We start from the raw sequence: 25,719 nt of genomic DNA on the forward strand, positions 1-25,719 counted from the left end.
TACATAACTGCCAAATTACTAGACTACAGAAATGGTTTATTTTTCCTCCATGTTTCATTATGGTATGATTTACATCGCTACTAGGAAGATAGTGTATGTCCTAAGCTAGAATCAAAAGCTACAGCAAAGATGTGGATTTCACAGCTTTTAAAAATAGCAGAAATGTAACCTATCACCATTGATAATAAAAGGCTGTCTTATCAAAAGTCCAAGATGTAATATTAAATTATGGAATGTTTGTCAGCAGTATCTTTCCACAATGAAAGGAGGTATGAAATGGAAGGAAGTAGGCACATATACCTATGGTAGATCGTGGTTCATCATGTAAAGTTTCTTTGCTGTTTAAAATGTAGCTTCTGCTTGCTGGATCAAAATGTGACAATCTTAATAGGTCCAGAAAAGTTGATATCACAATGAAGAAGGGAGTTGTAAAAGTCAAATCTGCTGCAGGAAGCTTAACCTTGCACTAGGAAAACAAATTTCCTTCCTGGCAAGGAAACTATAGTGGCCAGACAAATCTGATTGAAAAAGGAAAAGACTACATAAATTAGACAACATGTTTATTTGCATAGGTACAATGAAGTGGTTAACAATGGCCACATTCAGAAATAAACCTAAACCATGGTTTAGCACTATGTGAATGAGTGCAGCGTGCCACAGGCCTGTGCACTCCCTCTCCAGCAGAGGAATAAATCACTGGAAACCAGATTCAAAGCATGGTGGAAAGCCTGGATATATATATATATATATATATATATATATATATATATATATATATATATATATATATATATATATATTTAAAGTATTTGTCTGGCACATGAAAGACATCAAAATCAGCAACAAGCAAGTTCTCTAGAGAGCACACTTAACTTACAGGGTGCCACAAACAAAAAAGCTCTCTCCAGTCCCTTGTCATTGCCTGCTTTACTTTAAAAGGTAGGGAAGACTTCTGATGAACAATGTATTACCCTACACACAATGCATTTTGAGAACTACTAGCATGAAAACATGAGTATGGAGGTGCTGCCTAGCTACACCCCTGACATCAGCATTCCTATGTGTTCAACTGAACATTTGAAAGGGCCCCCTACGCACATACTGATGTAGGGCTTCCATGCAGTCAGTAGCCCCTATTGCACAAGGCTCCCAAATTCATGGAAGCCCCTGCGCCCATAAAACTGTATGCATGTAAGAGCCCCTTTCTCATGTTCCTCAGGAATGTGTGGCCAGATGACAGGTATGTTGAATGTGTTCACTGAAAGAATGAGAAATAATTTATACTATATGAGAAATTGCTTCTTTTATTCTAGAACATTTCAGCATTTTGGTGAAATGATGGATTTATAATTTAGCTGAATTGTTCAAGTAAACCTGTATAAAAACTTGAAGTTCTTTAAAATGATCACTAGCTATTAGCTCTTTTTGAACACTACTCCAAGATTTCTTATTGAAATTCTTGGACTCTTCCCCAATGCAATCTTCAGTACGTGGAAATAAGTGTATTTTTGGTATTACTCCTCTTCATACAAGCACTGTGTCAGCATCCAAAGGGAACCACCACAATAATTTCAACCATCTGTTATACCTACGAACATGGCCAAAATGTAGCTAAGCAACCAAAATAAGAAATTGGATGTTTTATAAAGTGCAACATGGAGTTCTCTAAGTCACTGGCAATTTTCCTAAGATTTACAGAGTTTCCAGCAAGCATTTATCTAAGATTTTCCATACAGAGCTGATACAGAAACCAAATACACTGCCACCACCAAAAAATTCTTACCAGAAATAGAATGTGAAATGCATAAAAGCCTCCTATATTCTGAGCAATAATTACATGCCTTAAGTGGCATTATCCATAATAAAGGCCATGCTGCTTAACTTGCAGCTAATTTCCTTGAGATTTCTGGAACCCTTCTAAAGGCCTTCAGAATTAAAACAAAATTCTTTCATAATTCATTATTACCAAAATTAAAAGGAGCTGAAAGATTTTGGAGAAAGTTCCAAACTTCTGCTGTTTTACTTCAGCATTTAATCTGTCCTTGCTTTAACTACCTGGTAAATTAACCACATTTGCTTGATTAAAGCCTCCTTCCTAACACCTTTATAGCGCAGCGCTACACATGTCTACTCAGAAGTAAGTTTCATTGTGTGCAGTGAGGTATTAACCAAATTTTTGCAATAACTAACAGAAACAAGACATGACATTTCATATTTCTCCGGGGGGGGGGGAGGATACAGTTACATATTGTTTTATCTGAAGGAGTAAGTCACAAGACTACCTCGTAGCCAGCACTTAGGTGCTCCTTCCTTCCTTCTATCCTTTCTTAACAAAAAGCAGCCATGGAGGTGAGGGCTTGCTGCAGCTTGTTCTTGTAATGCTGTTGTGAAGATATCACATTGGAACTAAGTCAATACAACATTCAAAGCTTGTTTTGGTTTTTTAAGGTCAGAAATGACTTTAAAGCAAAGACAAAGTTAATCCCTTCTACTTGTCATCATCCCTTGTTATCATTTCAGTTATGAAAGTTATTATACAGCCACGAGAGTGGCTGTATACTATAGCCAGCATGGATTTTTCACATTCCGCAATGTCAAATGGAAAATACCCCCACATGCCATTCTGATGCTTCCCATAAGCTCATTTCAAAACAAAACCGTACAAAACTTATAGTTCTGAACTTAGAAACGCTTGCTTAACAACCCTCTCAATTTTCATGGTGATACACAAAAGAGTCAGAGAGAATCGAGAGTTCAAAGTCTAAAAAGAGCGGGGGGAAACCCATAGCCCTTTTGCACTTTTTTCTGTCAGTTCTCGTAATCTGTTGAAATTCATTAAAAATCAGTGATGTTCACAGAGTACCTGTAATCCTGTTAATGACCTTGCCCCATACTCTGACCTTCATCTTCTGCAGTTTAAAAGTTACAAAAATGCCTGGCTGCTTTTTAATTAATTTAAGAAATTTTGGCTGGAACCCAATTATAACATCGGGCATGCTCAGTAAGAACCAGCTGTCAGAGTTCTAAAAGCCAGACTCACAGCTGCTGGGCTTGGCTAATCAGGGGGCCACCAGATTTCACTTTACACAGTCATGGCTTCCCTCAGAGAATCCTGGGAAGTGTAGTTTGTGAAGGGTGCTGAGAGGAGATTCCTGTTCCACTGAGAGAGCTCCAGCGGCCAGACTGGTTTAACAGTCAGCCACTCTGATTGAAAGTCTGTGAGGAGAACAGGGTGTCTCCTAGCAACTCTCAGCCCCCTTCACTAACTACACTTCCCAGGATTCTTTGAGAGAAGCCATGACTGTCCAAAGTGAAATAAAGGCCTGGTGTTGATGTGGCCAGGGACAGCTTTGCTTTAAATTTGAGTGGGAGGCTACATGTGCCTGCTGTAGAATAAAAAGGTGGGGGAAACGCTGGAAAGCAATGATACTGTTCACAATGTTTTCCTTTTAGAAAGGAAAGGGTCTTCCCTTCTGCCCAGTGCCCACCCACCCAATCTCCTCCCCTCACCCTCTTCCTCCCTTCCCTGTAGTCAGTGTTGGACTACAACCTGGGAGACCAGGGTTCGAATCCCCACACAGCCATGAAGCTCACTGGGTGACCTTGGGCCAGTCACTGCCTCTCAGCCTCACAGGAAGGCAATGGTAAAACCAGCTCCGAATACCATTTACCATGAAAACCCTATTCAAAGGGTCGCCATAAGTCCAGTTGACTTGAAGGCAGTCCATTTCCATTTTCAAACATGATTGCACAGAAATAAATCCCATTGAATTTAAAAAGTATACAAATGATCAAACCCACCCTCCCTTCTCCTCCCTCCTATCCCCTCCCTCTTGCCCCTTCCCTCCCCTTCCTACACATCCCCATCCCCTTCCAATCCCCTCCTTCCTCTTCCCCTGTCTCCCCCTCCCTTTCCTCCTCCCCATGGTCAGTTTTACCTATATTAAGCATGATTGCACAGACGTAAACACCATTGAACTCTATAAGCATGCAAATGATCAAACCTGCCCTTCCCTCCCCCTCCCTTTGCCCCCCTCCAATATGCTCCTTCCCATTCCCCCTCCCCTTCCTCCTCCCCCATGGTCAGTGTTTCCTATCCTAACCATGATTGCATAGGAGTAAATCCCATTGAACTCAATAAGCATGCAAATGATCAGACCGGCTTTTCCCCTCCTTTCCCTCTCCTCTCCCTTCCTCCTTCCCTCCCCTCTTCCTTCTTCCTCCTCCCCTGCCCACTCCAGCCCTCCCTCCCTCCCCCCCGGTCAGTTTCACCTATCCTAAGCATGATTGCAGGGGAGTAAATCCCATTGAACTCAATTAAGCATATGAATGATCAATCCATTTTCAGCAAACTGGATCCCATTTCTTACCTGCCAGATTAAAAAGCAGAGAAATTCACTAATAGGCAAAAAGCCTTGTGGTTTAAAAATGCCCCTATAGCCAACAGGTATTTCTATCAAACTTTAAAAAGCAGTAAATTGGGCAGCTCTAGTAAATGCACCAGGGGAGCAGGAGACCTGAACTCCTCTCTGAGATATTGGACTGCCCTACAAATTGGTCAAAATGCAAACACAATTGGGTTGGTCTTCCACAGTCCAATCCACTTCCTGTGTAGCTTGGAAGAATTTGGTAACATGTGCCTCTGAGCATATGGTGAGTGGTGGCAACACCTGCAATCAGCCTAAAGAATAGAAAGAAGACATGTGCTGTGCTGATCTGGTTTTAGCAAGGAGGAATCATCATTATTAAGACAGTTGATATAGTTCAGATGGTCACTTTAAATATGTCTGATTTACTTTGCAATTTTAGTGAAGTTTCCGATAGGAAATCATTTTCTTTTGTTTCTATTTCTGTGAATATGTGAAGTACAGCAACACTTTGCAAAATTTATACTAAAATGACTCCAAACATAATTGTGGAATAATGGCACTGACTTCTGCAGAATAGTCTCCAGTGGACCTCAGGAGTGTCTCAGTTTGCACAAGATAAAACAGTGGGAGGTGAAATATATTCTAGCAAAATTCTAAGTGTGCTCTGTATTTTTAATTGACCGTGCCCACCTTACCTTAAATAAAGTGGTTTAAAGATAGCAGGCTGAAAACATGCATCCTCTTTTTTCCAACAGCTAGAGTCATTGCTGAAGTGGCAACATATTGTAATCCGTCTGATTTTACATCAAACTGCAGTTTCAGATTCAACTGTTAGTGCACCCAAAATAGAAATAGAACATAACCTCCAATTTGAAACACAAAAGGCTGTTTTCACCATCATATGACATTGACCAATAAAAAGGCTTTGAAATTAAGAAAAATAAATTTGACACATATTTCTGGGATGAATAATGAGGGAAATAAAATTTTCTAGTTTAGATTCTCTGTAGAAACATTAGTAACACAGGAAAGGAGCGAAGTAAGAAGAACACCAACAAACATACAAAAATGTATTTCTCCATCTTTGGATCACACATGTTTTGCCATCACTCACCATATGCTCAGAGGCACATGTTACCAAATTCTTCCAAGCTACACAGCAAGTGGATTGGACTGTGAAAGACCAGCCCAAATTGTGTTTGCATTTTGACGACTTTGTAGGGCAGTACAATATCTCAGAGAGGAGGTCAGGTCTCTTGCTCCCCTGGTACATTCACTATAGCTGCCCAATTTCCCTGCTTTTTAAAGTTTGATAGAAATATCTGTGGGCTATAGGTGCATTCTTAAACCGCAAAGTTTTTTGCCTATTAGTGAATATATCTATGAGTTCTTTATTTATGCTCTGTGCCCCTCAATAACAGTAGGCTTACAAATCTATGACGCCTGACTCTAAGACTGGAAATTGCGACAGAAAAAGCTCAGTAAATTATAAATGTAAGGAAAAGGGGAAGCACTGGCATATTTTGTCTATTGCCTTTTCAATGCATGGTGCGAATCTTTCCCAAATCCTCCTTGTTAGGGAATTAAACCAGTCATCACTGATTAGTCATTCCAATGTTAATAATGAACATTTGTCACCCTTAATAATGTTCTGATACAATTTTAGTGTCAGTTTTGCATTAAAGTTACTATAGATGACTAAGTTTTTAGTACTCACAGGCTTACCATCTGGACCAGGTTCTCCAGGATAGCCGTGATTCCCAGGTTGTCCAGAATCTCCCTAGGGATAAGACAAACATATGAGACTAGAACAAAGCCAAGTACGGTGCAGCAACAAAATGTTGCCTGATATCCAGCCTCTAACAGCTCCTGTTCAGAGCTGCAATCAACTTGGAACAGCAGCCTTATTTCTTTCCAACCCTCCTGAAACCTACATCAGAGCTTGGAAAAGTTACTTTTTTGAACTACAGCTCCCATCAGCCTAATCCAGTGGCCATGTTGCCTAGGGCTGATGGGAGTTGTAGTTCAAAAAAGTAACTTTTCCAAGCTCTGCATACACTGTCCTATAAAGCAGTACAGGGCTCAGAGACAGAACTAGCTGTCAATCTTGAAATGATGTACTTTATTGCTACACAGGTGGAAGGAGTGGCAGATTCTCCAGAGTGAGAACAGGTGTCTTTTTTGCTCCTGAGATCTGCCCAAAAAACACGGGGAAGAGGGCTTAAGCTCATATAACAGATCCCCTTAATCCTTCCAGGATTTCTATATAAATTGGGCAGGGGAGGTTTCTGGACAGTGGAAAGGGGAACGATGTTCTTTTCTCCCTCCTGAAACCTCCTTGTATAGTGCGGGGGGGGGGGCAGTTTGCTTTGCTTTGGCTCACACACTCTGAGATAGTAAATTCTGACACACTGAGTTTGTGTGTCATGTGAAGCTTACAGTCCACAGATCTGCACAGAAACTGCAGTAGAATTTGTTGAAACTTGCTTTCTCTGTGTGTGTGTTTTCTCAGTGGAATACACCTTTCAGCATCAGCCATGTATGCTCTTACTGAAAAATGAAACAAGCCTGCCATTGTATTCCATCAATTAGCCTGATGCAGCTTAGGCAAGTATAGCCCCATAGACTCCTAGCCAACCATCTCCTCTTTCCCTCTTTTGTGTTTTCACACAGAGCCAAACAAGACATGATGTTAACTGTGTGGATGCCATTAATCTACACAATTAACATCATGTCTAGTTTGGCCCTGTGTCATATCATATCTATCGTATCAATGAGATTAAATGGGAAACCTATCAATATAATCATCATCATCCAAGTCTACGCTCCAACAGCAAACACAGAATAACAGGAATTGGAGAGATTTTATGCAGAAGTACAGGAAGAAATTGATCACACACCAAAACAAGATGTGCTGATAATGCAAAAGTAGGGAACAGAGAAGAACTAGGAATTGTGGGGAAATGGGGCTTAGGAGACAAAAATTAAGCAGGAGAAAGACTTATTGAATTCTGTGAAGCCAATGATTTGTTTCTTGCAAACACATTTTCTGAGCAACCGAAAAGACGACTGTACATGTGGACATTACCAAATGGTCAATATAGGAATCAAATTGTTTATATTATATAATTGGTAGCAGAAGATGGAGAAGTTCCATACTTTCTGCGAAAACAAGACCAGAAGCAGACTGTAGTACAGATTATGAACTGGTAATATCAAAAATCAGAGTAAAGGTAAAGAACAACAAAACAATCACAATGCCAAAATACAATTTAAATAACATTCCAGAAGAATATAAAGATCAAATAAGGAACAGATTTGAGGCTTTAAACTTAGTTGATATAGAACAGAAGAACTATGGAGTGAAGTCAGAGACTTAATGCAAAAAGACAATACCTCTTGTTTAAAAGAGAGAAAGACCTCAATGAATGACTGAAGAAACTCTTAAAATGGTTATAGAGAGAAGGAAAGCAAAAGCAAAAGGAGACAGAAACACAGTCAGAACCCTAAATGCAATAATACAGCAACTAGTACATATGGACAAAGAGAACTATTACAATAGTTATTGTATAGAAAGAGAAGAGGACAACAAAAAATGTAAAACAAGAGCCCTATTCCAAAAAATTAGAGAAAAAGCGAAATTCAAACCAAGAGTAGGGATGTTGAATAATCAACAGGGGAACACACTGACTGACAGAGATGAAATAAAAGGAATATGGAAGCAATACACTGAAGAACTATATAAAAGAGATGCCAGGATGACAGATTTATTCACGGAGGAACCATATGATGAAGAACCAGAAATTTTAGAATGTGAGGTAAAAGCTGCTCTTAAAATACATGGAAGAAACAAATCACCAGGAACAGATGGCATAACAATAGGGTTGCTACAAGCTACTGAGACTGAATCTGTCCAAATTTTGACAAAAATTTGTCAACAAATATGGAAAAGAAAACAATGGCCCACAAACTGGAAGTGTTCAATATATATCCCAATTCCAAAGAAAGGGGATCCCAGGGAATATTCCATGCAAGTAATGCTCAAGATTCTAAAACAAAGGCTGTTACCATATATGGAACAAGAAATGCCAGATGTCCAAGCTGGATTTAGAAAAGGAAGAGGTACCAGAGATCATATCACAAACATACGTTGGATAATGGAATGGAGCAAGGAATTTCAGAAGAAAATCGCCCTGTGCTTTATAGATTACAGCCTTTGACTGTGTAGATCATGAAAAACTATGGAATGCTTTAAAAGAAATGGGGGTACCACAGCATCTGATTGTCCTGATGCGCACCCTATACTCTGGAAAAGAGTCTACTATAAGAACAAAATATGTAGAAAGCGATTGGTTTCCCATCAGAAAGGGTGTGAAACAGGGGTGTATTTTATCACCCTATTTGTTTAATCTATATGCAGAACGTATCATACCAAAAGCGGGATTGGACCAAGATGAAGGAGGTGTGAAAATTGGAGAGAGAAATATCAATAATTTAAGATATGCAGACGATACCATACTACTACCAGAAACCAGTCAGGATTTGAAACTAATGTTGATGAAAGTTAAAGAGGAAAGCACAAAAGCAGGACTACAACTGAACGTCAAAAAGACTAAAGTAATGACAACAGAAGATTTATGTAACTTTAAAGTTGACAATGAGGACATTGAACTTGTCAAGGATTATCAATACCTTGGCACAGTCATTAACCAAAATGGAGACAATAGTCAAGAAATCAGAAGAAGGCTAGGACTGAGGAGGGCAGCTGTGAGAGAACGAGAAAAGGTCCTCAAATGCAAAGCTATATCACTGAACACTAAAGTCAGGATCATTCAGACCACGGTATTCCCGATCTCTGTGTATGGATGTGAAAGTTGGACAGTGAAAAAAGCGGATAAGAGAAAAATCAACTCATTTTAAATGTGGTGCTGGAGGAGAGCTTTGTGCATACCATGGACTGCAAAAAAGACCAATAATTGGGTGTTAGAACAAATTAAACCAGAACTATCCCTAGAAGCTAAAATGATGAAACTGAGGTTATCATACTTTGGACACATCATGAGAAGACATGATTCACTAGAAAATACAATAATGCTGGAAAAAACAGAAGGGAGTAGAAAAAGAGGAAGACCATACAACAGATGGATTGATTCCATAAAGGAAGCCACAGACCTGAATTTACAAGACCTGAACAGGGTGGTTTATAACAGATGCTATTGGACGTCACTGATTCATAGGGTCGCCATAAGTCGTAATGAACTTGAAGGCACATAACAACAGCAAGCCATTAATCTGCACCATTCCCCCCAAAATGTTAATAACCACTGCAGATGGGCTCAAGCAGCACCAAGACAGGTAAAAAGGATCCATTTCTCCCAGGCCCATCAGGGACCCCAGACTCTTAGTTTTCATTTAAAAAAAAGTAAATTCCTAAGAGCTCTGGATTAAGAGATATACACCCAAATGTCAGCTCCTCCTCGCAACTTCTGTTAAAAAATGAGCTAGTGCCTGACTGCTCCAATCCCTGCCGTTTCAGGTTTTTAGCCAATAAGTGAAGTCAGAATTGTGATTGACAAGGGATTTGTTGACCTCCAGGCAATAGCTAGAACCCATTGCAAGTTTTGAAAACATCTGCTTTTTCCTGCTTGTCTGCTTACCACATAAATTGAGGAAGCTAATAGCAGCACTTGTGTATGCTGGTGCCCAGTTCTCTCTCTATGTGCACACAGAGAGCACAGGGTCCTAACAGAAAATCCCAGGAGGATCTTGGTAGGCATTCCCAACACACAGTTGCAGTGATGATGATAATAAAAGTGTACTTGCAGGTTTTTTAAATTACTTGCAAAAACTAGCATACTATACAGTTTATCTATCAAATAATTTTTGAACAGGAATAAAAAAGTGTACATTCAGCGTATGATGCCATTACAATGTGTTAATAGTTTTCTAAATATAAGGAGTCAAAGAAGCTTAAACTTTCCTGGACTGCAGAATAGAGCAGTTTATTTATCTCATACATACTCTCTTTTGAAAACCTTTCCAATATGAAGTTTTAATCCTATACTTACTTTTCTGGGAGTAAAGCTGCAACGTTAATCCCACATACCTGGGAGTAAAACCAATTTAATTTAATATGACTTATTTTTGAGTAGACATGGTTAGGATTATGCTGTACATCAATGGAACTTTTGAGGTGACATAGCAAAGGATTGTGTTAGAATTTTCTCTCTCCCTCCAATCCTATTTTTTAAACAATTAGGCAGGCTTACTCAGGTATCATTGCTGTTATGTGGCAGGAGACTAACACTGATTGTTTTTTTTAAAGTTCTGCAATGACCAGCTGGTTTTGACAATAAACTATTATATGGGGTGTATGTATCTTTACACCTCCGGTGTGTGTATGGAGTCTTTCCAACAACCCTGTGAGGCAAGTTTGGCTGAGAGTTAGTTTAGTCAAAATGTATAATTCAGAGTCCCTCTTCTGTGTGTGTGCGCATTGGCAAGTTTTGTGTTTTTTTGTTGGCATTTCTGCTATAAAATAACAGAACTGTAGAATGTTGCAGTTAAAGCAGTGGGGGTGCCTTTGTGCCTGTTTTTTCCCTTTCACTGCATGCTTTCTGAATATGACATAGTGTGTTTTCACCTTATTTTTATCTGGGCCTTCTCTCCCCTTTTATCTTTACAACAACCCTGTGAGGTAGGTTAAGATGAGAGTTGGTTCAGTCAAGCTGTACATACTTAGTGTGTGTGTGTGTGTGTGTGTGTGTGTGTGTGTGTGTGCTGAGAAGTTTTGTGGGGGGGTTGTATTTTGCTTTAAAATAGTGGAATGCTGCAGTTAAAGCTATTGGGGGGGTTGCCTTTGTGCATGTTTTTTTCCCTTCACTGCATGGTTTGTGACTATGACATGATCTATTTGCCCCTCACTTTTCTTCCCCACCCTTTATTTTTGCAACAACCCTGTGAGGTAGGTTAGGCTGAGAGTTGGTTCAGTCAAGCTACACAACTTTTTTTAGCAGCTCCTATCTTTAGAGTTATTTTAATGTTTAAATTTTATTGAATAATTATATGATTATGGTTTTTAAATTATTTATAACTGTTGCAAAATGCCATGTGAGGGCAGGAACTCCAAAAGGCAGGTGAAAAATCTGTCAAATAAATATAATTTAAATCAAGAGTATGGATTCAAAATAACTTCATGTTGGCAATATATGTACATAAGCAGTGGTTCTTGCCAAAAGATTGTGAGGAGACGAGTGATGGTGGATGGGAATGTAGGGAGTTCAATCTACATTAGCAATGGGCTCCGTTTCTGCAATAGTCAGATTTGCCATTATTATTTCTGATATTCTCTATCTTTGCAGAGAGAATTTTGAAGTAGCAACTCTCCACGACTGGTTTGCATTTCATTCTTCTTTTTTCCATTTTTTTAAAAAATTCACTATGAAATCATCCATAGTGTGAGTGATACTTTTATCTACTTTTTATGTGAGATTTTCAAATGTGTATTACCTTTCACTGGTATCAGTGAAGTGTTGATTGTAACTGACAGACAGAAAGCAGCATGGGGGGGGAATGAGGTGTTGATTGTAAGCAGCAGGGGGAAAGACACTGACTTGATTATCTGCCTTAATCTGCTCTGCAATGCACTTGAAAAGGAATGTAAACAAGCAATAATTACAGAGGTCAGAATAAAGATCGATATCAGTGGAGACTCGTGAATCAAAAGCGGTTATAATATCAATTCTTGTCTGTGAAGCAAAAAAAATGGGAGGAGATTGGAAAAATGAAAATATATTGGAGGAAAACGGAATTGGATCGTTAATGTCCACTAGGGGGCCAAACTTAAAAATGAAGCTTAAAAAAGGAGAGGATACCATCCCTCATCCACATATAGTATACCGGGCCCAGGAAATCTTGTTGGCAGCCCGGCACCAAGAGTTTAACACTTTCTCTACCCACTTCAGCATCAACAAAATTCATCCCCTGAAGGTGCTATTTGCATTCATCCCAATGGAAGCTTCTGCCTCATAGCAAATATAAGCGGGGGGGGGATTTGCCAGGACAATGGAAAGTGGGGGGAAGAGTGTGAAACTCTTCCATCCTGTGGCCTGGCTGCTGCTCAAGCCTCCTTGACGCTATTTACATTTTTAAACATTTGTACATTAATTACATTCACAAAATTAATAACTTGTCTAATTTGCTCCACAGGTGCCTTTCAGAGGCAGTCACATCCACAAGGAAACTCATTTTCTCTGACCTGACCCATGTAGCCACGTGTGTGTGCACGTGCATTTGGTAACGCTCCATATTTTGGCACTTCAGGAAATTATACTTTCAAAGACATAAAACGTTGGAGGTAAGCCCAGAGACATTTCATGCAACAGTTGATCCTGACAATACAGTCCTTAATCTCTCAGTGGGATACATTCTCACTGGCTGTTGCCCTGTTTTCACAAGATAGGCCCTTATGCTCGATACTTAAGATGTGACAGACTATTATAATATGCAGGACTAAATAAAAATGTTCTGAACAGAGATGTTAACAGTGTATGTGAGTCAACTGGGGACTTAGGGGATTGGCCAAGATGGGATCTTTGTCTTCTAGAATATATGACAGTGTCAGAACATCCATCATAGAGGAGCATGGGGTGCACACCCAAAGATAGTGCAGCCTGCCAGGGGCCATGTCTTCAGCAATGGCTGTATGATCTAAAACCTGGACAAAGCTGCTTGGACTTAATTTTGCAGATGTATTACGTTAACCGAGAATGAAACTATGTTTTAATCAAGCAATGTTACAATAATCCTTTACATTTAGAAGCCACACTCAAGATCTCTCTTTAGGTGATCGTGGCCCAAATGACACATGCCTCTGTTCATTTTCTTCTCTCACCTCCACTCCTAAAACATACAGAGTTCAAGAAGCCCTCTCACAGTTTATTCCAGGAATAGCCAACATGGTGCCCTCTAGATGTTCCTGGACTCCAAATCTCATCAACTGTGCCATCATGGATGGTGGTCAGGCACACATGCACTCCCACTAACTGTCCATTAGCCAAGATGAACTGAGAGGCTCAGACATTACTCTACTCTGAGTCAAGCAGAACCAAATGATTTTATGACCTAGAAAGGTAAGAAAGCATTGATAGGAGCAATTGCCAAGGCCCTACACAGGAAAAACTCCCAGCAGGCCATCAATGAAAAGGTTCCTATGAGGCAGATCTTCTCACTGATTTCTTCCGACTTCAGTATCCAAGAGGAGGGTTTCTAGATTCTGGACTGAGCTTTTAAACTCAAATAAAAAAAAGCTCTTTGGCTATCAGGGTCATTGCCTTTGTAGTGCCAATCTCACCGTAAGCTCTAATAACATTGGCTAATTTAAGTGGAAAGATGAAGTCCAGAACAAAGAACCAACTTTTTATTTGCACCCCACATGCCCCGTCTCCAGTTTTCACCATCAGGGTGTCCATGGGAGGCTGAATGGGCTGAGGGTCTATAGATCAATATGATGTGGGGACCTGGTATGCTAATGTTTAAGAACTACTGTTCTGGTGGAAAGACCACTACTTTATTCCTTTAGTTGAAGTAAGCTTTCTCAGTATCTTTCACAGTCTGTTCAGGTTTGTAGACCTTAAGTGTGTGAGATGCAGGGTTGGTGAGACTGCTTATTAGGATGTTAGCTTGGGAAGATTTTCTTCCTTCCTTGTCCTCCAATGTTATGATTTTGCTGCCTTATATTGTTGTTTTGATTTACAGCAAAATCACATGTATGCCTAGTTAGAAGTAAAACTTACTCCCAGGTAACTGTGTATAGGATTGCAGCATTACTGTACTTTTACTGTATCTTTGAACTGGAAAGAACTATATAAATAAACTACCATCATCAGAGTTAAAGACAACTAAAGCACCTGTGCATTATATTGACACTCCACTCACTTTTGGGCCCGGTGGTCCTTGTTTTCCTGGAGGACATATACAGGGAGGTGGCGTAGATCCTACATCACTTGGTCCATTCATGCACTACCAAAAAACAAAAATTATTTTCCAACTATACACACCAAACCAAGTTTATACTTATTAATAACCTACTTCACAGAGTTCTGACCCCTGAAATCTCTACTGATATCTACCAAGCATGGCCTGACTGAATTCATGATCCCAACATAATTATGTTATCAGAGAATAGCCCAGTTCACATGTAATGCTAAGCCAAACCATAGCATAGTGTGAACAAGCAAAAGTTTGGACTCCTGGAGAGGAGACTGTGGCCTCTTTGCATCTCAGTGTTCATTTTGCTGCTGTGCTGCACTGAGCTAAGCCATGATTTGGAATAGGAGGTTGTCCAAACCCAGGCTTGTGGTTTAGGTCTCTCCAGACAACTATGAACTGTAACCTAAGTTTGTCCTATAGTTTACAGCTCATGGTTTGTCTGGAAGCGCTAAACCACAAACCCACATTTGGACAATATGCTAAGTCAAACCACAGCTTTGCTCAGCACAACACCAAAATAACTGAGGAGGAGCAAAGTGGCCATGATCTCCTCTTTGGGAGCCAAAAGTTTGGGTCAGTGGTACATGCAAACAAGAGCAATGGCATTGATTAAACTATGTTTATTAAACCATGACCTAAAGTTAAGTGTGAACCCTTCCCAGCAGCTTGACTATGGTTTCTTTATGGCCAACAAACCATGTTCTGAAGCCATGGTTTGTTGTTTGCTTATGAACCAAGGTTTAACTATGGCTTGGTGTTACGGATGAGCCCAGCACCCTTTCTTAACTATGATTTGTATGACCATCCCACACCAGGCACTCACCAAACTGCAAAGGCCTGAGGAAAGAACAGCTGGAAAAGAAAACAAACTTTGGAAAATGAAGCCATAGTTTGTTTAACCTCATAGTTTGTTAAACAAACTATGGCTTAGTGTTATGTGTGAACCAGGCCAATGACTTCATTTGCAAGGTTGATACTATTATTATTTCAACAATTTTAATACTTAACACCCTAGTCTCTAAGCTGTGTACAGTAAGGTTAAAATGATACAATAAAAATGAAATTACTTAAAACTAACCATACATTGCATTATTCAACTAATTTTAGGGGCTAACACAAGGATCAATGCTAGCGCAAAGGGATTCCCCCCCCCTTGTACCATTCCTAAATCTGTTCTGGAGGGTTGGGGGGAAACCCAGAACACATTTAGGGGGTGCACAGGGGAAGGAGAGGGGAGAAATCTTAGTGCTGACAGAAACTTAGCATAATGCTGAATACAATCCAAAATCAGAAATTAAAACACCTGCTGAAATAAAAAGGTCTTTGTTAGATGCTGGAGAAGTTCAACAGGAAGAGGGCCTGTTTGACCTCAGAATTAAGCCCACCATACTGAACACACAGATCCTGGTGGATATGAGCTACACATAACAGTGGCTCCGTCTATCTTAAGCCAGTAATTCTTGTAATGTGTTCCATGAGAACAAAATAATTTATAAAGAATATGTCAAATGGTTTGCCTCAACTATAAAATGGTTCATTAAATTCCTCCTATGAAAAAGACTTTTTTTTTAAAAATAGGTAGCTTCAGCAACGTGAGGACTAAATGCCACTATCCTTGTAAAAATATTTTAATTCTGAATGAAAATATGTAGTTCGCCCAACAAATTCAGCCCAGAATAATACAACCCATTAAAAAGTTTCCACAATATTGTTCACTAGGCACAGAGGCTGGAAGAAAAAACCTGGCATAATAACAAAAATGGTTCACAAAAAAAATCCTCACTACCAAAAACAAACAGCATGCTCTCACCTGATGTTGAATTTACCACAAAAAGGGGGGAGCACTAGATACTACCTTAAAGTCCATATGAATAGGCATGATATTGCCTACCTCTCCATTCTGGAATGAAAAGAAACATACAGTTCAAGAATGTAGAAAGGCTGTAGAAGTTGTGTTAAAAGCAAAACATAATATATCACTGCAGATGTGTGCATTCATGAACGTTTTAATCTGCCCAAGTCACATATTAATAGATTATGTATCACTGGAGCCACTGAAGTATCACCTTAAAGAGAGTTCTGTAACAACTTCTATTGGTAAGGAGTGATAGACACACATTTTGGAAAAATTTCCATCCTGAAGGAACTTCCAAGCATGCTGTCCAACAGACAGCCACCTATGTTTTAAAGTTCCTATACCGATAGCTTACAGTAACACAATTATAGCACAAATGTTCTTTTTAAAGAAGAAAAAAGAAAATGTTAATAGGAAACCCCTCCTCCACATTGTAATTATTAAAATCCAACAAGTTTTATGAAAAAAAATCCATCATACTCACAAAGCCAGGTATCTCGCAGGCTGTTTCCCGGTTGTTTTGTTCTGGGTCACAATAGATCCTCAGCTTTTGGACATCAAACTGTAACGTAAAGATGATAAACTCATTAAATATCATTTTTTCATGGTATTAATTAAAAATGCCTTCATACAATAAGGAAGAACATCTGGAGTTCAGTACAGTTCAGTACAGAACTCACTAGCTGGATTATTCCAAAGGGTTTCAACAAGGTGGGCCTTCTGGTGACTACAGCCCTCAGTATTACCAGAAAATATATTCTTGAGGCCTTAGCAGCAGCCTCCAATGCAGCAAGAGCAAGTGCAGTCAAAGAAATAAACAAAAATGAAGTCCCACATCAAAATGCTTGCGTACACATATGCGAATAGCACCCAGGGATTCTGGGGTCCCTCTGAATCTCATCAAGAATTTGACACTGAGAGGACTTCCCAGGAGGATCGCTCCGCCTGTGCTGCCTTTGAGACAGGCTCCCGTCTTGGATGAAACTTTTTCAGTCTTCAAACCAGTCAGAAGGGCTTTTTGACTGGGGATAATTTCTTCCGGATAAGGAAGAAACGTAGAGATTTCCCACACAGCTTTGTTGTGTTGGTTGGAGACTGGAATTCATCAGAATTTGTCTGTGAAAGAAGGTCTTCCAGCAGCTCGGACGGAGCTAGGATTTCTAGCTAGCTCAGCTGATTAAGTGAGCCGTGTTTTTTTTTCTATTAACAGGCAAGCATTCTCCTGTCTAGGCTCATTATTTTGTTATCTATACAGTTAAAGAGATTTGTCAAAGAACCAGCAATTAAGAAACCTGGGTGAGTCATAACCTTCTTTTTTATTCACAGAACTAAGGGGAAGAAAATTAAAAATAGCCTATCTTTTTTTTATTGCAAAAAGCTGGCATGGAAATCAGCATTATAAAGATTATAAACGGCTGAGGGTTTCTAATTTAAAGAGAAATTTTTTTTATTTATTTATAAGACTTTTGAGTAATATACGTCTGGGACTATTTTTTCCGGTCTACTTTTTTTTTTTTGACGAATCTGCTCATTCTTCCTGCTACTAATTATTTGGATGCTGTGAATTAAAGTTGTTTTGGCACTTTTGGACATACAAGAGATAAGGCAGTTCGTCTTGTCTAGAGGGTGACGTCAGCTGGCTTGAAAGATTAACTCCTTTGTAACTGGATAAAGAAACAAACTGTTCTTTGCTTGGGACATTGGAAATTGAAGGGACTGTGTTTTTTTGGTTTTAAGAATGACAATCAAGAAGGTGGTTGAGATCATGGATGTACAAGAAGGGACTTTCTCTTTAGATATGTTTCAGAAAATAATGAATGAGATTAAGCTAATAAAACAAGAACTTAGACATAACAGACAAATGATGATAAGTGAATTTGGCGAAATGAGACAGGAGCTGAAAGAAATTCAGGATTCTATGAGAAAGGAGAACAAAGATAAATTTGGAAAATTAAAAAAGGATGAAAGAAAAATTAAAGGGAAGGTTCAAGCCCTGGAGATTGGATTAAATATGGTCTTGGAAAAAGATTTGGATTCCCTGGCTGTGATAGATCCTGGAGACAAATATTACTGTTTGGAATTCAGCGCTGTCCCTGAAGGAATTGGTGAAGAGATTGGAGATAAAGATATCATCGGTTCGAAAAAATTCATGGACTGGAAGGATTTGATGGAACTTGAAATGGAGAAAGTTTACAGAATTAATTCCTGTTTTGTGACAATGAAAAACCCTTCAAGAGATGTGCTAGTGCGTTCTGTAAAAAAGAGGAACAGAGATGCGGTTCTGCAACAATACTTCAGTGATATGATCGGAAATGATGGCAAGAAAATATTTGTGATGAAGGAAATTCCCATCAGACTCTTATTATATGACTATGACAGCAAGATTATTGGGTGCGTAAAGATGGAAGGTGGAAGATGGAATCAACACGGATAAAGGAAGAAGAGCGATTTGAAATTACTAGATTTAGTAGACTTGAAGAGTTGGATTAATTGACATGTCTATCTAGAAAAAATTGATGGACATATATCTCAAGGATTGGAAGCTTCTCTTTGACTTTTTGTGGAGGAATAGAATGATATGATGTTAATGAGATTTGATACCAACTAAGATAACCGCTGGAGGAAGGTGATTTTGTAATCTATTAAGAGACAGGCTTGTTATATATTATAGACTTATAGCTGAACTACGACAAATCGGAAGTCAATAGTTTTTTTTCTCTCTTTTCTTTTTCTTTTTTTATTGTATTAGTTATTAATTTGTGTTTTTTCTTTTTGTATTGTTTTGGTTTTGAAAATTTGAATAAAAATTAATTGAAAAAAAAAAAGAATTTGACACTGAGAGGATTGGAAATGAAAAGTAGGGAAAGAGGCCTGGATGGCATCCACCCGAGAGTTCTCAAAGAACTCAAAGGTGAAATTGCTGATCTGCTAACTAAAATATGTAACTTGTCCCTCGGGTCCTCCTCCGTGCCTGAGGACTGGAAAGTGGCAAATGTAACACCAATCTTCAAAAAGGGATCCAGGGGGGATCCCGGAAATTACAGGCCAGTTAGCTTAACTTCTGACCCTGGAAAACTGGTAGAAAGTATTATTAAAGCTAGATTAACTAAGCACATAGAAGAACAAGCCTTGCTGAAGCAGAGCCAGCAGAAAGTCCTGTTCCAGTAACCTATTAGAATTCTTTGAGAGTGTCAACAAGCATATAGATACAGGTGATCCAGTGGACATAGTGTACTTAGACTTTCAAAAAGCATTTGACAAGGTACCTCACCAAAGACTTCTGAGGAAGCTTAGCAGTCATGGAATAAGAGGAGAGGTCCTCTTGTGGATAAGAAATTGGTTAAGAAGCAGAAAGCAGAGAGTTGGAATAAACCGACAGTTCTCCCAATGGAGGGCTGTAGAAAGTGGAGTCCCTCAAGGATCGGTATTGGGACCTGTACTTTTCAACTTGTTCATTAATGACCTAGAATTAGGAGTGAGCAGTGAAGTGGCCAAGTTTGCAGACGACACTAAATTGTTCAGGGTTGTTAAAACAAAAAGGGATTGTGAAGAGCTCCAAAAAGACCTCTCCAAACTGAGTGAATGGGCAGAAAAATGGCAAATGCAATTCAATATAAACAAGTGTAAAATTATGCATATTGGAGCAAAAAATCTTAATTTCACATATACTCTCATGGGGTCTGAACTGGCAGTGACCGACCAGGAGAGAGACCTCGGGGTTGAAGTGGACAGCACGATGAAAATGTCGACCCAGTGTGCGGCAGCTGTGAAAAAGGGAAATTCCATGCTAGCGATAATTAGGAAAGGTATTGAAAATAAAACAGCCGATATCATAATGCTGTTGTATAAATCTATGGTGCGGCCGCATTTGGAATACTGTGTACAGTTCTGGTCGCCTCATCTCAAAAAGGATATTATAGAGTTGGAAAAGGTTCAGAAGAGGGCAACCAGAATGATCAAGGGGATGGAGCGACTCCCTTACGAGGAAAGGTTGCAGCATTTGGGGCTTTTTAGTTTAGAGAAAAGACGGGTCAGAGGGGACATGATAGAAGTGTATAAAATTATGCATGGCATTGAGAAAGTGGATAGAGAAAAGTTCTTCTCCCTCTCTCATAATACTAGAACTCGTGGACATTCAAAGAAGCTGAATGTTGGAAGATTCAGGACAGACAAAAGGAAGTACTTCTTTACTCAGCGCATAGTTAAACTATGGAATTTGCTCCCACAAGATGCAGTAATGGCCACCAGCTTGGATGGCTTTAAAAGAAGATTAGACAAATTCATGGAGGACAGGGCTATCAATGGCTACTAGCCGTGATGGCTGTGCTGTGCCACCCTAGTCAGAGGCAGCATGCTTCTGAAAACCAGTTGCCGGAAGCCTCAGGAGGGGAGAGTGTTCTTGCACTCGGGTCCTGCTTGCGGGCTTCCCCCAGGCACCTGGTTGGCCACTGTGAGAACAGGATGCTGGACTAGATGGGCCACTGGCCTGATCCAGCAGGCTCTTCTTATGTTCTTATGTTCTTAAAGAGGGGGAATGGCAGAATAAAAACATTAAAATAAAGACACTCGGCCTATGTGCCTTTCCCATGCTGTAAGGGTAGCATCTGCAGCAGGGAGTCTGCTGTAACCCTAGAATATCGGAGCTCTAAATCATGCAGGAAGCCTACATACTAAGGATAGAAGAATCTGCCAGTTTTGGTTCTCTCAGTTTTTTCCAATTTTAAATTCAGTTCTCTATATTTCTGGAGGAATTTGTGAAGTTTTGTAAAAGAAAATCCTCATGAAAAATCTTCAGCATTTTTAGGGTAATTTCTCCTAATAAACACATTTTTATTTACAGTTTTGACAGCAAGCAATTTCTCCTAATGTAATGTATCTTTATATGTTAGTTTCAGTAATACATATATTTTTATGCACATTTTCCCCTAATATATGCATTTTGGGAGACAATGGTCCAAAAACTGCATCGCAAAATTCAGGTATGTGCAAATTTCAAAAAATGGCTGTGTTTCAGTTCTCAAATTATTTCAGAAAGTGCAGATTTGATAGATTTGGCTTTAAATGCGAACTGAATTGAATTTCTCCCCTGTCCCTATTATGCTTACAGCAGACTTCCCACTAGAAGAAGTTACTGTCACAACATGCTATTGCAATGGCAGGGAATGCCCAGACAGGGCTATTGCCTTCCTCATCTCTAACTGGTATGGATGCCAGGATCTTATATGCCTACTCTGACAAGACCACATTCCTCTGGTCATTTCTTCTACCTTTCTTGTTTAACTTCACTTTGCCATTACTGGATATAAATGGATGTTTACAACCCAACAGCTAAAACTGCTAAAACTGATCTTATGGTACCTTTCCCTCCACTCCTCTTCCCTTGTCTTCCCAAGTATCATTTTAATTTGGAAGCCTGAGGCCAAGGCCAGGGCCTCTCTCTCATTCATCTTTGGGAGTCAATATTTGTCTGAAAAGCAGATTAAAAACACAAAGAAAGAAAGAAAGAAAGAAAGAAAGAAAGAAAGAAAGAAAGAAAGAAAGAAAGAAAGAAAGAAAGAAAGAAAGAAAGAAAGAAAGAAAGAAAGAAAGAAAGAAAGAAAGAAAAGCTCGATTTCGACACATCCAAATCCCACTTGGCTTTGGCCAGGTAGCACAAAGCAGAGAATATCATCAGAACAATGACAGATGCTGTTGGATGCAGCTTTACCTGGTGGGGCAACTGGGGACCTAGACAGAGGAAGAACAGAACAGCAGCTTGCTCATCACGAGTCCTCCAACCAACCAGCAATCAACTCAAAACAGACTGCAGGTAGGGAAGGTTAGGGCTGGTGAGATGCTTCATGCTCTTCCTGGTGGTTTATAAGTCTTACAGAAAGTTGCAGAAGGGAAAGAAGCCTAGAAAAGGCAGCCTCTTGAGGAATGGATGACTCTCCTAACCTGGGAGTGGGGTGGGGTATACCAGGAACTGGTAGGGAGAATTGGACTCAGAATACTGAATGAATGGCTCTTGGTGGATACATGGTGTAGTGCAGTGGTTCCCAACCTTTATGAGCACGGGACCCCCTTTATAAGCTGAAAAAAATTGTGACCTCCTCCCCCCAGGGAGGCAGGCTGGCTGCCAGGAAGGAAGGGGGAAAGCAGCCTTTCTTTGCAGGCTTGCTTCTTTTTGCTTCACAAGAAGCCCTCTCCTCTCATTCTAAGTAAGGGTGTTGCCAGTAGCGGCAGTGTAAGGAGACGGGAATCAGTGATAGTAATCCCCTCTTCTTCCTGGTAGCTCCACCCTCAGCCTCCTTTGGCATCTGCCATGTATTTTATAGGCAGATGCCTGCCCTTAGTGCGCCTGAAAGACGCTCGGACGCTTCAGCAAAAGGCCTCCCCTCTCGTTTGGAGCAAGGGGGAGGTTGTCATCTGCAGCGCCAGTGGAAAGCAGACAGTGTAGAGGAAGTGAAGACTTTTTTAAAAAATTAATAAATAATTCATTTCTTTACTGTTCACGGCCCCCTCTGGATTACTTCACGGCCCCCCTGGGGATCCTGGACCCCAGGTTGGGAACCACTGTTGTAGTGTATTGGACCTCCAGGCTTGCCATACCAGGAACTGCTGAGTCAGCCCCAGGCTGTAGCAGTTTCAATTTCTAGTCCTGCCTTACAAGCAGCACCATGTTGTGGCCTTGTTCTCTTCATATCATTCGTTAGTAAAGTTCTTGTTGTTGTAGCTCCTCTGTGTGGCCTTTTTCTTCATAATACTTTTCACTGGCGACGAAGATGGGATTTCGTGAGGCACACAGAGTGTTTATTCTTCATGCACTAGAGGCTTAAAGGGAGAGAACATTTCTCTTTAGACTGGATTAGGACATCAGCTTGGGCCTTGGGGAAATCACTGCAAAGTACCCCAGGTCAGTGTGTATCTTGTGGAATATGGCCAGCCAAGGGCATCTTGATGAATTTAACCCTGAATATCCCAGCAAGTGGGAAAGTTATGAAGCCAGGCTGGAGTTTTACTTGGCAGCAAATGGCATTACAGAGTCAGAGAAGAAGTGTGCTGTGTTACTCAGTGTCTGTGGGGCAGACACCTTTGACCTAGCCCAGGCCCTCGTAGCACCAGCAAAACTTGCTAATACATCTTATGAGAATATCCTGAATACTTGACAAGGCCATTTCTCTCCAAAACTGTCTGAAATAACACAACATAATACTTTCTACAAACATTATCAGGGCCCAACAGAGAGTGTGTCACTGTATGTTGCTGAACATGGCAAAACACTGCAACTTCCCCAACCTTGAGGAAATGCTGCGTTATTGCCCGGTCTGTGGGTTGCATGACAAGGGCCTCCAAAAGCATCTGTTTGCAAAAAGACAGCTCATGTTCAAGACTGCACTAGAGGAAGCTCTGGCTACTGAAGCAGCAGCAGCCGGCACCCAAGAAGTGCATTTGGCAAGGAATTCACCCTGCTCAGAAACCCAGCTGTCTAAAGCAGAGCTTGGAAATGTTACTTTTTTAAACTACAACTCCCATCAGCCCCAGCCAGCATGGCCACTGGATTGGGCTGATGGGAGTTGTAGTTCAAAAAAGTAACTTTTCCAAGCTCTGGTCTAAAGATTCCAATCAACAACTTCTAGAGATCCACAGGCTGCAGTGCAAATGTTCATCAACCAGAGTAGGTGCTGCAGGACCTCTGAGATCCATATAAGATTCTCCAGAGAAATGTAAGAGCTGTGGTGGATCCCATGAACATCGTGCCTGTTGTTTCAGAGGTGCACAGTGCTGGTATTGTCAAAGGTTGGGCACATTGAGCGAGTATGCCAAGCCAAAGTGGAAGCAGGTGCCCCCAGGAGTGTAGTGGTAGGGAAAACACCATCAAGGACACAAAACAGTTCCATAAACACTGTACAGAAGTCTTCTACATATGACAACGCAGAGGAGGTGATTAACCACATCCAGCCAGGGTTGCAGTACTCTGCCAATGTGAAGAAGGTGAAGGTGACAGTCACCATCCAGGGCACTCCATGCACCATGGAAGTTGATTCTGGCTCAGGAGACACTATCATCTCATTGGAAACTTACTGAAAGTATTTCCTTGTGGGGGACGACAAATTGTCCCTTTTCACTTCAAACTTACTAATTACCAGGAAAATCAAGTTCCAATACAAGGCATCTGTGAAGTTGAGGTGCATTACCAAACTTTCCATGGGACTTTACAGTTATTGGTTGCTCAAGGGCATTGCACCAGTCTCCTTGGCTTAGACTGGTTTGAGCCCTTGGGCATTGCTCTCACAGGGGTCCACCAGATCGGTGAATCATTATGGGATAGCATTCTAAATGATTTCAAAGCTGTTTTTGATAAAGGCCTTGGGGAATATAAGGGGCCTCCTATTTCGTTGTTCTTGAATCCTACTGTGGCCCCTATCTGTATGACATTCCATTATGTTCCGTTTGCACTGTGAGCAAAGTTTGATGCTGAACTTGATCGCCTCAGACCAAGGCATCTTGGAGCCATTGACACACCTACATGGGAGACACCCATTGTCACTCCATTGAAGGCCAATGGCAACATCCGCATTTGTGGTGACTACAAGTGTACTATCAATAAAGCCCTGCATCAGCATCCATATCCAATGCCAGCGGTGAGTCATCTTTTGGCATCACTTTCACAGGGAAAAGTTTTTGCAAAGTTTGACCTGGCCCAGGCCTATCAGCAACTGTCTGTGGATGATGCTACTGCCAATGCCCAGACTATCACCACTCATCCGGGAGCATACAGGGTAAAATGCCTCCAGTTTGGTGTTTCTGTGGCCGGATTTTTTCAAAGCTTAATGGATGACATTCTTAAAGGAATACCAAGTGCCATGCCATATTTTGATGATATCTTGGTTGCTGGCAAATCCATTGCTGAACTTGCAACACGAGTGCAGAATGTACTGCACTGTTTTGCTCAGGGCTGTGGAGTCGGAGTTGTGGAGTCAGAGTCGGGAGCAATTTTGGGTGGAGTCGGAGTCGGTAGAAATGTACCGACTCCGACTCCAACTCCTTCATAAATGGCAAATGTATATTAACTAGTAATAACAAATTTACTGTAGTAAAATGGTAGCACAAGGCATTTCATCATGACCACGTGAATCCAGAGCTTGGAAAAGTTACTTTTTTAAACTACAACTCCCATCAGCCCCAGGGATTGTGCTCGCGGGAGTTGTAGTTCAAAAAAGTAACTTTTCTAAGCTCTGGATTCACATGGTTGTGATGAAATGCCTTGTGCTACCATTTTACTACAGTAAATTTGTTATTACTAATTAATATACATTTGCCATTTATGAAGGAGTCGGAGTCAGAGTCAAGAGTCGGACAGTAGAAAAATAGAGGAGTCGGAGTCGAAGGTCTGGTGTACCGACTCCACAGCCCTGGTTTTGCTGTTGCTGGTCTCTGGGTAAAGCATGAGAAATGTGTATTTGGTGTCTCCCAAATTGAATTCCTTGGCTACAGTATTGATGCCGTTGGCATTCGGCCTAC

The 25,719-nt window shown here is 40.5% G+C and overlaps 1 protein-coding gene across 1 annotated transcript in view; it reads right to left on the reverse strand.

Moving 5' to 3' along the window:
• COL21A1 (collagen type XXI alpha 1 chain) overlaps positions 1-25,719 on the reverse strand; it is a 178,127-nt gene that overhangs the window by 94,598 nt on the left and 57,810 nt on the right. Inside the window, exons 7-10 of the mRNA XM_061622997.1 lie at positions 16,700-16,777; positions 16,252-16,260; positions 14,307-14,390; positions 6,088-6,150 (exon numbers count right to left, since the gene is read on the reverse strand). Of these exons, the coding sequence (XP_061478981.1) occupies positions 6,088-6,150; positions 14,307-14,390; positions 16,252-16,260; positions 16,700-16,777 (234 nt within the window). The remainder of the gene's footprint in view (positions 1-6,087; positions 6,151-14,306; positions 14,391-16,251; positions 16,261-16,699; positions 16,778-25,719) is intronic.

The sequence above is a fragment of the Rhineura floridana genome, chromosome 4 (assembly GCF_030035675.1).
Source record: "Rhineura floridana isolate rRhiFlo1 chromosome 4, rRhiFlo1.hap2, whole genome shotgun sequence".
In the NCBI taxonomy this organism is placed as follows: domain Eukaryota; kingdom Metazoa; phylum Chordata; class Lepidosauria; order Squamata; family Rhineuridae; genus Rhineura; species Rhineura floridana.